General features: G+C 46.0%; 1 protein-coding gene across 1 annotated transcript in view; it reads left to right on the top strand.

Annotated features, from left to right (window-relative positions):
- The first annotated feature begins 9,140 nt into the window (after positions 1–9,140).
- The window catches only part of CDH15 (cadherin 15), an 85,247-nt gene continuing 80,582 nt past the window's right edge, over positions 9,141–13,805 (top strand). The window contains exon 1 of the mRNA XM_033942851.1: positions 9,141–9,256. Within this exon, the coding sequence (XP_033798742.1) occupies positions 9,203–9,256 (54 nt within the window). The 5' untranslated portion in view covers positions 9,141–9,202. The remainder of the gene's footprint in view (positions 9,257–13,805) is intronic.

Genomic DNA, 13,805 nt, shown 5'->3' with positions numbered 1-13,805 from the left:
TGCTGTCCAGACTGGTAGCTCTTCTTTATTAATGGTAACGGATAGACTTCTTCATAAAGTTAATGAACATTCTCAAGATATTATTGCCCGTTCTCTACAATTAGACCAGTTGTCTTCCAAAGTAACACCACCCCACCTTTTTTTTTTAAATAAAAACTGGCAGTGTGGGCCAGCACAGTAAATTCTCCGACACCCATAGGAATTGAATGGGCATCAGAGCATTTGCCACGAGGCACTCAGCTTCGCGGCTTTGTAAAAGCATTAGAAATGGAAGAGAGAAATTCAATGATAAGAGAAAAGTTTTGGCCCAAAAAAGTAGCGCTAAGGATTCTGTCAGGTTATGAGAAAACTTTGAGTAGCTGTCCTAAAACCACTTCTGCGCAAAGTGTGGTGGCTGTGAAAAGGGTGAATAGAATGTTAGGAATGATTAAGAAGGGGATCATGAGCATATCAGAGAAGGTTATCATGCCGCTGTACCGGGCCATGGTACACCCCCACCTGGAATACTGGTTGCTGTACATGAAGAAGGACACGGTACTACTCGAAAGGGTCCAGAGAAGAGCGACTAAGATGGTTAAGGGGCTGGAGGAGCTGCCATACAGCGAAAGATTAGAGAAACTGGGCCTCTTCTCTCTCGAACAGAGGAGATTGAGAGGGGACATGATCGAAACATTCAAGATACTGAAGGGAATAGACTTAGTAGATAAAGACAGGTTGTTCACCCTCTCCAAGGTAGGGAGAACGAGAGGGCACTTTCTAAAATTGAAAGGGGATAGATTCTGTACAAACATAAGGAAGTTCTTCTTCACTCAGAGAGTGGTAGAGAATTGGAATGCTCTTCCGGAGTCTGTTATAGGGGAAAACACCCTCCAGGGTTTCAAGACAAGGTTGGACAAGTTCCTGCTGAACCAGAACGTACGCGGGTAAGGCTAGTCTCAGTTAGGGTGCTGGTCTTTGACCAGAGGGCCGCCGTGTGAGCGGACTGCTGGGCATAATGGATCACTGGTCTGACCTAGCAGCGGCAATTCTTATGTTCCAAATCTAATCTTACCATCCAGCCCCTGTCAGCAAGGAATTGTAGGATTTAACCAAGATTTTAACCCAATTTAACCAAGTGAGCTTGTATTTTATCATTTTTTATTGCCCTGTAAATACAAGTGATACTTTTGAGCTCTTTAATGGGCAAGCACATTCCACGCTGTTTGAGATGCCAAGGGAGTTGTCATCAGCTGGCCTGTAGGGTGCGCCACATACATAGTAACATAGTAGATGATGGCAGATAAATAATAATAATTTTATTTCTTATAAACCGCTATACCATAAGTTCAAAATGGTTTACAACAAAATATATACAATGAGAGAAAGAGATGTTTAACAAGATACATACAATGAGTGTATGAGATGTAAGGGGAACAGAAAAAGTACTTTCTGGGATACAAATTGCAAATGGAAGAGAACCAAGATGGTTTGAATCAAAAGGAAGTTTCTAGTCAGAGATTGGGGTGCAGGGGGAAACAATTTGGGTGGAATACCATTACAAATGGGAAGAGGAAGTTCATCTAAAATCAAGAGAATTGGGGATAGGGATGAGGATAGCTGAGGGGGACTGGACAAGAATTGGGATTAGGATTTGTTAAAGAGATGGGTCTTCAGTGATTTTCTGAAGTCGGCGTAAGAAGTGGCCTCGAGAATGGGTTTTACGAGCCATGTGTTCAGTTTGGCTGCCTGGAATGATAACATTCTGTCTAGGAACTTCTTGTAAAGACATGATTTCAGGGATGGGTAATTAAAGAGATTTATTCTGCAAGAGCTCTTATTAGAGCTGTTGAGGATGAATTGAGAGGCGAGGTAAGTTGGTAGCATCCCAAAGATAGCTTTGTAGCCCATCCAGTCTGCCCAACCTGATTCAATTTAAAAAAAAAATTTTTCTTACCTATTTTTGGCAAGAACCCAAAGCTCTGCCCGGTACTGTGCTTAAGTTCCAATTACATGATTTCTCCTTACCTGTTGTTCTACTCTCAAAGTTTATTTATCTCATGACTTCTTTTAAAGCCTCCACAGATCAGATTCCCTTGAAGGACTCCTCAGCTTTAGAAAAGCAATACAAACATACCCTTTTCACCTAAATCCCTGTCCTTGACCGATGTATACTGGTACCAGAACCAGTATGTGTCACGTAAAGAAAACTGGTATTGTAAAACTATGGCAAGTCTAACCTGTAAACTATCCGTGTGTCAAATTAGGACAAAACTTGTACTGAATACCTTGGACTGCAAAGATAACTATGGCAAATTGTGACCAGTGAACAGTATATTATTGTATACTAGTATTTAAGCCCATTACACTAATGAGTGCTAGAATATATGTCTGTCTGTCTTTCTTTTTGTGTCGCTCCCTGCCCCTGTCTCTTTCTTCCTTTCTTTCTGTCTATCTTTCTTTCTTTCTTTCTATCTCTCTCCCTCCCGCTGTCTGTCTTTCTGTCTGTCTGTCTGTCTCTCTCCCTGGCCCTCTTTGTCTGTCTGTCTTTCTTTCTGTCTGTCTCTCTCTCTCTGGCCCCCTGTCTGTCTGTCTCTCTCCCTGCCCACTGTCTTTCGTTCTCATGCACTGCCTGCCTGTCTTTCTGTCTCTCTCCTTGGCCCCCTGCCTGCCTGTCTTTCTTTGTCTTTTTCTGTGGCCCTCTTCTGTCTCCCCCCTCCCAAAGCAAACCAAGATTGCTCCCTGCCCCCAGCACACCCCTCCCCCCAAAGCAAAGCAAGTTCGCTCCCTGGCCCCCTTTCCCTCCCCCTCCCACTTCCCTGTGCATCAGCAGCATTTCCCTCCCCCACTTCCCTGTGCAGCAGCAACAGCATTCCCTCCCCCTCTATTTTCCTGTGCAGTAGCATTTCCCTCCCCCCACCCCACTTCCCTGTGCAGCAGCATTCCCTCCCCCTCCACTTCCCTGTGCAGTAGCATTTCTGTTTGTTTCTGGCTGGCTCCCTTTCCGTCCCTTTCTGAAGTTATTTTTGAGTTTAAAGCTGCCGCGGCAGCTCCTCTCATGATCCGCGCCTGTGTCAGAAGCCTTCTCTCTAACATGTCGTCAGAGAGGCTTCCGACGCAGGTGCGGCTCGTGAGAGGAGCCGCTGAAGCGGCTTTGAACTTAAAAATAACTTCAGCAAGGGACTGTAAGGGAGCCAGCCAGACTGTGGGCCGCAAAACAGTACCTGGGGAGCTGCGAGTTTGAGACCACTGGGTTAGACGGAGTGAGGGCGGGAGGGGGGGAGTCGCTTCCGTGGTCACCACCTCCGTATGCAAAGAGGAAACTGCCGCTGACTCCTTCTACTGTGCATGCGAAGCCATGGAGCTATGGATCACGGATCACGCAGGTAGGAGTGTGCTTGCGCGCTTAGGGTTTTTGTTATTAGTGATTAATATTAGACGCTAGTATGTATCAAGCTAGGATAAAAAATTGTATTGTAAACTTGTACTGAAATTAAGCATGTGTAACCTTTAACCCGTTATGAGCTCTTTGGGAACAACAGGTTAGAATAGGGGTCCCCAAAGTCCCTCCTTGAGGGCCGAATCCAGTCGGGTTTTCAGGATTTCCCCAATGAATATGCATTGAAAGCAGTGCATGCACATAGATCTCATGCATCTTTATTGGGGAAATCCTGAAAACCCGACTGGATTCGGCCCTCAAGAAGGGACTTTGGGGACCCCTGGGTTAGAAAATGGATTAAATAAATAAATGAAACCTAAGCAATAATGTTGCTTCAAAACACAGTTCTAGCTGTGTTCCAAAAAAGCACTGGTTGATTTATGTGTTCCCTATTACGTATCTTGCAGAAACCGTGATCCCAGTAAAGTTCCTGGGTAAATTTCCACTGATAATTGTGAGACACTGTCCCTACTCTATCAACTACCTGTTGTAATCATGCCTTAATCATCCTTTCCTGGGAATTCATGAAGATTGTGTCATCTCCCATTGGGATAGTTATCCCGACAAAGATGTCCACTTTGGGACTTGCAGAAGAGGAGAAAGTGTCACTTCTCCAAGAGGGTTATGCTTCTCCATGGTCTTCTTCATTCTGAATACTCCAACTGGGACCTCCCATTCAGCTATGATCATGTTCTCATAGTAAACATAGTAAATGACGGCAGATAAAGACCCGAACGGTCCATCCAGTTTTCCCAGCCTTACCCTCTCTTTAAATTACTGAATTAATTTAAATTTTCCTTTTTCTTACCTATTTCTGGGCCAGAACCCAAAGCTCTGCTCAGTAGCGTGCTTAGGTTCCATCTACTGAAGTCTCCGTCAAAGCTCACTCCAGTCAATCTACACCATCCCAGCCCTCCCCAGCTCATCCTCAACTAAACGGCCATATACAGACATAGATCGTGCAAGTCTGCCCAGTACTGGCCTTAGTTCTTCAATATTTACTATTATTTTCTGATTCTAGATCCTCTGTGTTCATCCCGCTTCTTTGAACTCAGTCACCGTTTTCCTCTCCACCACCTCTCTTAAGAACATAAGAACATAAGAAGTTGCCTCCGCTGAGGCAGACCAGAGGTCCATCCCGCCCAGCAGTCCACTCCCGCGGCGGCCCATCAGGCCCATTGCCTGAGCAGTGGTCCCAGACTATCCCTATACCTACCTCTACTCCTATCTGTACCCCTCAATTCCTTTATCCTCTAGGAACCTATCTAAACCTTCTTTGAAGCCTTGTAACATGCTCCAGCCTATCACAGCCTCCGGAAGCGCGTTCCATGTATCCACCACCCTCTGAGTGAAAAAGAACTTTCTGGTATTTGTTCTAAACCTGTCCCCTTTTAATTTCTCCGAGTGCCCCCTTGTACTTGTGGTTCCCCATAATCTGAAAAATCTGTCCCTCTCTACCCTTTCTATACCCTTCAGGATCTTGAAGGTTTCTATCATATCTCCTCTAAGTCTCTGCTTTTCCAGGGAGAACAGCCCCAGCTTTTTCAGTCTGTCAGTATATGAGAGGTTTTCCATACCCCTTATCAGTTTAGTTGCTCTTCTCTGGACTCCCTCAAGTACCGCCATGTCCTTCTTGAGGTACGGCGACCAGTACTGGACATAGTATTCCAGATGCGGGCGCACCATTGCACGATACAATGGCAGGATGACCTCCTTCGTCCTGGTCGTGATACCCTTCTTAATGATACCCAACATTTTGTTTGCTTTTCTTGAGGCTGTGGCGCACTGTGCCGACGCCTTCAAAGTTGTGTCTACCATCACTCCCAGGTCTCTGGGAGCGCATTCCAGGCATTCACCACCCTCTCCGTAGAGAAGAATTTCCTAATATTGCTCTTGAATCTACCACCCCTCAACCTCAAATTATGTCCTCTGGTTTTACCATTTTCCTTTCTCTGGAAAAGATTATGTTCTATGTTAATACCCTTCAAGTATTTGAATCATTTCTCCCCTGTCCCTCCTTTCCTCTAGGGTATACATATTCAGGGCTTCCAGTTTCTCCACATACGTCTTTTGGTGCAAACCTCCTACCATTTTCGTTGCCCTTCTCTGGATCGCTTCAAGTTTTATGTCCTTTGCCAGATACGGTCTCCAAAACTGAACACAATAATCCAAGTGGGGCCTCACCAATGACCTGTACTGGGGCATCAACACCTTCTTTCTTCTACTGGTCACGCCTCTCTCTATACAGCCTAGTGTCCTTCTGTCACACTGTTTCTTCACCTTTAGATCTTCGGACACTATCACCCCAAGGTCCCTCTCCCCATCCGTGCATATCAGCCTCTCACCTCCCAGCATATACAGCTCCTTCCGATTATTAATCCCCAAAAGCATAATCTGCATTTCTTTGCATTGAATTTTAATTGCCATTCCTCTAACTTTTGCCGATCCTTTTTCATGTTTTCCATGGCCTTTTATAGCGGAAAGGCACTGGGGGCTTCCAGGTACCCTCCAGGATTGAATTCCCTTCTGGCTTTTCCTCTGCAGCTTCCCCTGAGATATGCAGAAATCTAATAACTTGAGAACAAAGACAGCATAGCTTTTCCTCCTTAAACCCCTGGGGATTCCTCTCCCTCCAAGAAGACCAACTCTCTCTGCCAGCCTTCTGCTCTACTTGGAAGCCCAAGGCATACCCAATTCCTGGGAGTCCTCCTGGCAGCACAACATCTCCCTTTATAACCCAGGTGTTTTGGAGACAGATCTCTCCTCCCCACACACACACTCCCTGCCCTCTGGGAGGGGTGCAGAAATACTCTCCAGGCCTCACTGATACTGAGGCTCCCTTCAACAGCTTCTGCAAAGCACAAAATGCTGTATGAAAAAGGACTAAAAATTTGGGAGAAAAGAGCTCAAGTTTGGATTGGAATGATTGCTATACCGCTTGAGTGTACTGTCGGTATTAAACGGTTTACAATACTAAATATAGGCATTGAGCTACTCTCTCTTGCAGAAGGAAATTCTGAGTCTGAGAAGGCTGGGTGCTCAACAGAGAAAATGGAGAGCTGCCATACTACCAGAGCCATATGGAAAATTCTAACCTGGAGGCTGTATTCATGCCTCTGTGGCCTGCGTACATACTAAAAAGGCCAGCCTGTTCTTCCATTGTATGTTGGGCTCCCCCAGGGACTACTGGGATGCTTTTCTACTACTCTTGTCACAATTGAGGTAAAAGATATTGGCTGTACTGCTCTGGCAATGGCTCCCACAACCCTCATTAAGCAGTATCTATACTATCCCCAACACCTTTCCTCTACTAGGCCTCACCTTCCAGATAGGAATCAAAGTTGGGTTTGTTCTTTTTTCCCCCGAGTAACAGGTCCTCTGACTGGGTTTCTGCAAGTGAATTTGCTTTATTTATTTAAATTTCTATACCCGTCTCCCAAGGGAGCTCAGAACAGTTTACAAGGATTTATTCAGCTTTTCAAACATTTTCCCTTGTGACTTGCCCAAGGTCACAAGGAGCAGCATGGGCTTGAACCCACCACCTGAGGCTGCTGAAACTGTAGCTTTAACCACTGTGCCACACTCTCCCTGCTACTGCCGGCTTCTATCCAATTAGAGGGGAAAAGGGGGGCATAGGCCTGGCAGAGGCAAAGTTTATATAGCCCCATTGGGCTGGTGGCTTAGGAGAAAAGAACCAGGTGCAGTTTGCTACTGAGCATAGGAAGCCTTGCTTCTTCCTCCATTCTACCAAGGTGAAACAATCCTGGAGCATCATAGAAACATGATGGCAAATAAAGGTCAAATGACCCATTCGGTCTGCCCATCTGCAGCATCCATTATCTCCTCCTCTCACTATTGGCTAAGGCTCTTTAAACCTGCATTGTGATGTCACAGAACTTTATGATTATAGAAACATGATAGCAGATAAAGGCCAAATGGCCCATCCAGTCTGCCCATCTGCAGTAACCATTATCGCTTCCTCTCTCTAAAAGACCCCAAATGCCTATCCCAGGTTTTCATGAAATCAGACAGTCTCTGTCTCCACCACCTCTTCTGGGAGACTGTTCCACGCATCTACCACCCTTTCTGTAAAAAGTATTTCCTTGAATTACTCTAGAGCCTGTCACCTCTTAACTTCATCCTATGCCCTATTCTATAGCTTCCTTTCAAATGAGAGACTCACCTCATGCGCATTTACGCCACGTAGATATTTAAACATCTCTATCATATGTCCCCTCTTCCACCTTTCCTCCAAAGTATACAGATTGAGATCTTTAAGTCTGTCTCCAAAAGCCTTATGACGAAGACCACTCAGCATGAGACTCTCATCTGCTGGAGACAGAGAATACTGACAAGTTGAACAGCTGCACTATCATAAGAACATAAGAATAGCCTTACTGGGTCAGACCAATGGTCCATTAAGCCCAGTAGCTCGTTCTCAAGGTGGCCAAAACCTGTTATACCAGTGAAGAATCATTGAAAAAGTTAGTTCTCTGTTTCCACCTGCTGGTAAGGTCTGGACTGATATATGATATGATAAGGAAATGTTATATTAATTTACACCTTGTCTGGTAACAACATCTACAAACATTGCAAGATCTGCTTGATTAAATTTGATAGAGTTGATGCAATTGCTAAAGGACAGACTCTAAGATCACATCAATGTACAGCTATTCCCCTCTAAAGTCATCACAAGATTCCAGGTTATAATTTTCTGCTTCTAAATTTTATGGATCTTCTTCCGCACAAAACGCTCATTTAATTGCCTCCATCTTTGCTCAAAGACTTTTAAGAGGCAACTATGACTGTCACACAGCCTGTGACATGTTCTCTGGCTTCTAAGAGGATGTGGTAAGAGCGGATAGTGTAGTTGGTTATAAGAAAGGTTTGGACAAGTTTCTGGAGGAAAAGTCCATTGTTATTGAGAGAGATATGGGGGAAGCCACTGCATGCCCTATATCAGTGGCATGGAATATTGCTACTCCTTAGGTTTTGGCCAGGCACTAGTGACCTGGATTGGCCACCGTGAGAACGGGCTACTGGGCTTGATGGACCATTGGTCTGACCCAGTAAGGCTATTCTTAGGTTCCTATGACTGTGTCATATTCCCTGAGGTGTACGAGGTGGCTATGACTGTAATTTCTGGCAATATCCCATGTACGAGCAGTTTTCTTTCTTTTAGTGAAAGGCAGAAGTCTGCAGCCTGAAGGCATTAGTTCCATGTTGGAAGGAGTTTCAATATGGTTCCTCTAATGTGCTGGGGGGGGGGGTCCAAATTAAAGCATAGTTTTCTAAGCTCATGTTAGGTATAAAAAAATATATAGAAACCCAAACTATATTCCTTAAATGTCAGGGCCAGAAGAGCTAGTTACAGCCTGATGATTCGGGTGTCCAGCAGGGAGGCACAACCCCAAAAGCCTGTCCCCCCCCCCCCCCCCCTTCCCAGCAGCACAGCTGATTGTTTAAGGCAGTCAGCGATCCCTGGGTTAAAGCTGCTCCCCAGCACCTTCAGGGCAGGACCTTCACCAGACAGGGCACCGTGTAATGAGAGCAGCTGCTTTCTGCCATTCCTCCCTACCCCCACCCCAGGGGTATGCTACTAATCCCCCTTCCAATGCTGGACTAATATTTCAGCCCCTCCTGTCCTCTCAGCACATGTTGCTGTCACTCACTTCGTTCCCAGACAGAGAGCTTCCAAAGCAGGAGACACACAGGCTTTTCAGCAGCTCCCGAGCCAACATATATCAACACGCAATACCCTTTTTTCCACTAGGCATCACCTTCCAGATGGGAATCAAAGTTTTTTGCGCCTTCTGTCTGCTGGGACTTCTCTTCCCCCAGGTAACAAATTTCCCTGTCCTTAGGAAGCTGTGCGTCTTGACAATTAGCTAATATGTAGAATGTTTTCTAAATAGAAAAAAAATGTTCTAAAACCTGCCCTTTTTCTTATGGGGCTGTGACTTCTTGAAGTTGAAAAGCACAAATGTCTTTGTTCCTGGAAAGCCGTTATAGGGTCTGATACTGATGTGCGATGGGAGAAATGCAAGGGTCGGTACCTTATGGACTATGTAGGGAAGTCCCACTGGGTCGTCTGGTCTATTCCAAGAATGTACTGCCGTATTCTGTTACAGGAAAGTTTTCTAGGATCTTGCGCTGTGTGCAGCATGGCCTGGAGAGGGCTTGTGCTGTGCGGTATGGACCAGGGAGGTGCCAGAGAGTTGGACACCCTCTTTTCTACCCAAGGAAGTGTTGTAGGATCTTGCACTTATGGTATGGTCTTGGGATACGCTTTGTACTCTGTTCTGGGAGAGGGCTACTGCTGGGTCTTGTACTCTGTCCCAGGATCTTGGATCTCTGACTGTGGATTGTAGCATGCTGATTAATATTTCTTTGCATTATTATTAATATTTAAGAATATAATAATAGCCTTACTGGGTCAGACCAATGGTTCACCAAGCCCAGTAGCTCGTTCTCATGGTGGCCAATCCAGGTCACTAGTACCTGGGCAAAACCCAAGGAGTAGCAACATTACAGAATCTCAAAGATTAGCAAGATTCTGGAACCCCAAATAGGAGCAGCATTCCATCCAGAATCTCAAAGAACAGCAAGATTCCGGAATCCCAGAGAGTAACAAGATTCCAGAATCCCAAAGAGTAGCAACATTCCATGCTACCGATCCAGTGGCTTCCCCCATGTCTTTCTCAATAACAGACTATGGACTTTTCCTCCAGGAACTTGTCCAAACCTTTCTTAAAACCAGCTACGCTATCCACTCTTACCACAACCTCTGACAACGCGTTGCAAAGCTTAACTATTCTCTGAGTGAAAAACTATTTCCTCCTATTGGTTTTAAGAGTATTTCCCTGTAACTTCATCACATGCCCCCTGGTCAGTATAGATCCCTATGATATTCCATTGAGAAAATTGACCATTTCACCCTACTCTCTGTTTTCTATCTTTTAACCAGTTCCCAACCCACAACAAAAAATTGCCTCCCATCCTAAGGCTTTATCATTTTATAGTTTCTGAAAATGCAGATACACTACATCAACTGGCTCACTTTGATCCAAATATTTATTCATGCCCATTGGCATAGTACCGGGGGTGGAGGAGGAGGTGGACCTTCCCAAGCGCCATCTTGATGGGGGTGCTGGCAGTTCTTTGCCCCACACCATATTCACATCCTCCCTACTCCCTTGTACTGCTTTAAATCTTAGCTAGCTTGAGCAACTTATCTGGCCTGCCTGGCACCCGTCTGAAATCACTTCCTGGTTGCGGGGCCAGGAAGTGACATCAGAGGCAAAGCCAATGCTGGTGCAAGCAGCAGGCTGGAGAACTTGTTTGTGCTGGCGAAGATTTATTGGTTTATTCATTTTTCTATACCATTCTCCTAGGAAAGCTTAGAATGGTTTTACACGAATTTATTCAGGAACTCAAGCATTTAAAGAGGTACAGGGGGAAGGAAGGGAGAGGGGAGTATGAGGGGGGCAGCTGGGAGGAAAGCATAGGGGGGTGCCACTGCCCCAGGCATCAACTTCCCTCACTATGACACTGTTCACACCTTCAAAAAACTGAAGCAAAGTGGAGAAGCAACACTTCCCTTGATTAAATCCATGTTGGCTGTACCACATTAAACTAAGATGACATAGGTCAGGTTTTCAGGATCTCCACAATAAATATGCACGAGATAGATTTGCATCTTAAGGAGGCAGTGCATGCAAATCCATCTCATACATATTCATGGTGGAGATCCTGAAAACCTGACCTGGCTCTGGCTCTGGCTCTCGAGGACCGGGATTGCCTACTCCTGACCTAGATGTTGCATTTTTGTTCTTGGTCATAGTTACCTGGCATTGACATCAGATTCACTGGAAGCCTTTTCAAAATTGGTCACTCTCACTTAGGTTTACTAGACGTCTGGGGAAACCCAGATATGTCCTCTTTTTAGAGGACTGTCCAGGTGTCCAGACGGACTTTCCAAAACCTAGCAGTCCCAAGAAGCTCCGGCCTCATCTGAGCATGCGCAGATGACAGCACACACATCTGCGCATGCTCCAGGCCCTCCAGACGTGGCCGGGATCATCAGAGAAGAGAAGAGGCTTTGTGAGGATGGGGCTGAGGGCTGAATGGGGTATGACTGGGGGTGGAGCAGGGCGGGGCCACATGTCTGGGGTTTTGTGGCCCAAAATATGGCAGCCCTGCTCTGACTTCCACTGTTATGAAGAACCACTTTTGACTGTAAAGCAATATTAAAAAGGTCATCTAGCGGAGCTGCCAGAACCCCTTCCCTCAAAACCCTGGGGTAGGGTTACCAGATGTCTGGATTTCCCCAGAGTTGTCCGGGGGTCCGGAGGGCTTTTCAAAACCTGGCACTTTGTCCGAGTTTTGAAAAGTGTCCATCAAATCACCATCGGACAGGAGGGCATCCGCCCTTGCAGGGGTGTGATGGGGAGGGTCTAGGTGTCCCCTGCCCTGGGGGTGTATCCCATCGTCACTCCGTCTCAATCTAGTACATTAGCAAGTACAATTGCAGTAGCAGGAATGCAGTTATGGAGTCGTTTAGCTGGTTTGTGACGCCATCCTAGCAACAGATGGAAGTTGAAACGGATGCTGAGAACTCCGCTTTGGGCCTCTTTACCATGCTAGAAGCCTTGTGTCAGGATCTTGAGTGACATCTTCTTTGATTGTTATTTTGATGATCTATAGTGTTTGGTGAACTGCCTGGGTTTTACATAAGAATTGCCGCTGCTGGGTCAGACCAGTGGTCCATCAAGCCCAGTAGCCCGTTCTCATGGTCCCTAGAACCTGGCCAAAACCAAAGGTGTAGCAACATTCTAAATAGAATCCCCAAAGAGTAACAAGATTCCGGAATCCCCAGAGTAGCAACATTCCAGGGCAAGCAGTGACTTCCCCCATGTCTTTCTCATAAGAACATAAGAATTGCCGCTGCTGGGTCAGACCAGTGGTCCATCGTGCCCAGCAGTCCACTCCCGCCGCGGCCCTTAGGTCAAAGACCAATGCCCTAACTGAGACTAGCTTTACCTGCGTACGTTCTGGTTCAGCAGGAACTTGTCTAACTTGGTCTTGAATCCCGGGAGGGTGTTTTCCCCTATAACAGCCTCTGGTGTATTATAAATTATAAAAATAAATCATTACTGTTGGAGCAGGACACTGAGAAGCTCGTTCAAGAGCCAACAGCGCCATAAGAGTATCAAGCCAATCTGGCAGGTCTTCAACGTGAAGGATGTTGAGTGGATGAGGTACATCAAAGTCATGGTGACGGCCTCATCTACTGTATCAAGCACACCCCTCCCCCGTCACATACACCCATCCCACTCCACTTAATCCGAACATCCAAAACTCAGATTCCAACCTAGCCAACATATCACACCCACATGGTTCTTCCTATCCCTTGAGGAGAGATAGTGATGGTGACAGCTCAGGGGGCAGCCGTAATGAGCTGGTTGGGAACCAAGACCCCCAAGTTCATGCCCTGTTGCTCCCACCTTGAGAAATACATTTGGATGGTTCACTGTCGACCCGAAGGAAGAGATAACCTGCGCTATGTCCTGGTAACTCACAGGCAAACTCTGCACAGTGGCTGGGATGGTCCCAGGCTTTTAACGGAGCATAACAAGACCATGGGAAAAGATATTTTGGGGTTCTGCTCGAAAAAGACTTCTTTGCAATTACTCTGTTGAGAAGGTTCCCCCTATCTTTCCTTTCTGGACTAACTTCTCACTGCCCTGTTTGAAGCAGTTCTTTCTTCATGGCATTTGTTATGCTGTCCACGATTCCCAGAACTTCGAAGCAATGGAGGGTAGGCAGAACATCCTTAAGCAGAGGAAGAAGCATGGCCATTCAAGAAATGGAAATCCACAAACAGTGTAGAGCAGATGCTGAGCTCTCTGGAGCAGGGACTCTCTTTCTGCCTCTCTCTTTCTCCTGTGTCTCACTCTCTCTCTCTGTCTTATTCTCTCTCTCAGTCTCTCTGCCTCTGTCTCTCTCTGCCTCTGTCTATCTTTCTCTCTGCCACTCTCTGTCTCTTTCTCTGCTTCTGTCCCTTTCTCTCTCTCTCTGTCTGTCTGTCTGTTTCTCTCTGCCTCTGTCTATGTCTCTCTGCCTCTGCCTCTGTCTCTGTCTCTCTCTCTTTCTCCTCTCTCTCAATATCTGTCTCTCTCTCTCTCTCTCTCTCTCTCTCTCTCTCTCTGTCTCATTCTCTCTCTCCCTCTCTGTCTGTCTCTTTCTCTCTGCCTCTGTCTCTTTCTCTCTCTCTCTGCCTCTGTCTCTCTCTCTCTCTCTGCCTCTGTCTCTTTCTCTCTCTCTCTGCATAGTGTAGCATACATCTAAAACCATTTTAGCACTGAGAAGTGGTTGGAAAAAAAAAGTA

This window comes from Geotrypetes seraphini, chromosome 4 (assembly GCF_902459505.1).
Source record: "Geotrypetes seraphini chromosome 4, aGeoSer1.1, whole genome shotgun sequence".
NCBI lineage: Eukaryota > Metazoa > Chordata > Amphibia > Gymnophiona > Dermophiidae > Geotrypetes > Geotrypetes seraphini.
Note: the sequence above shows the minus strand (reverse complement) of the source record. Positions and strands in the feature narration are given on the sequence as shown.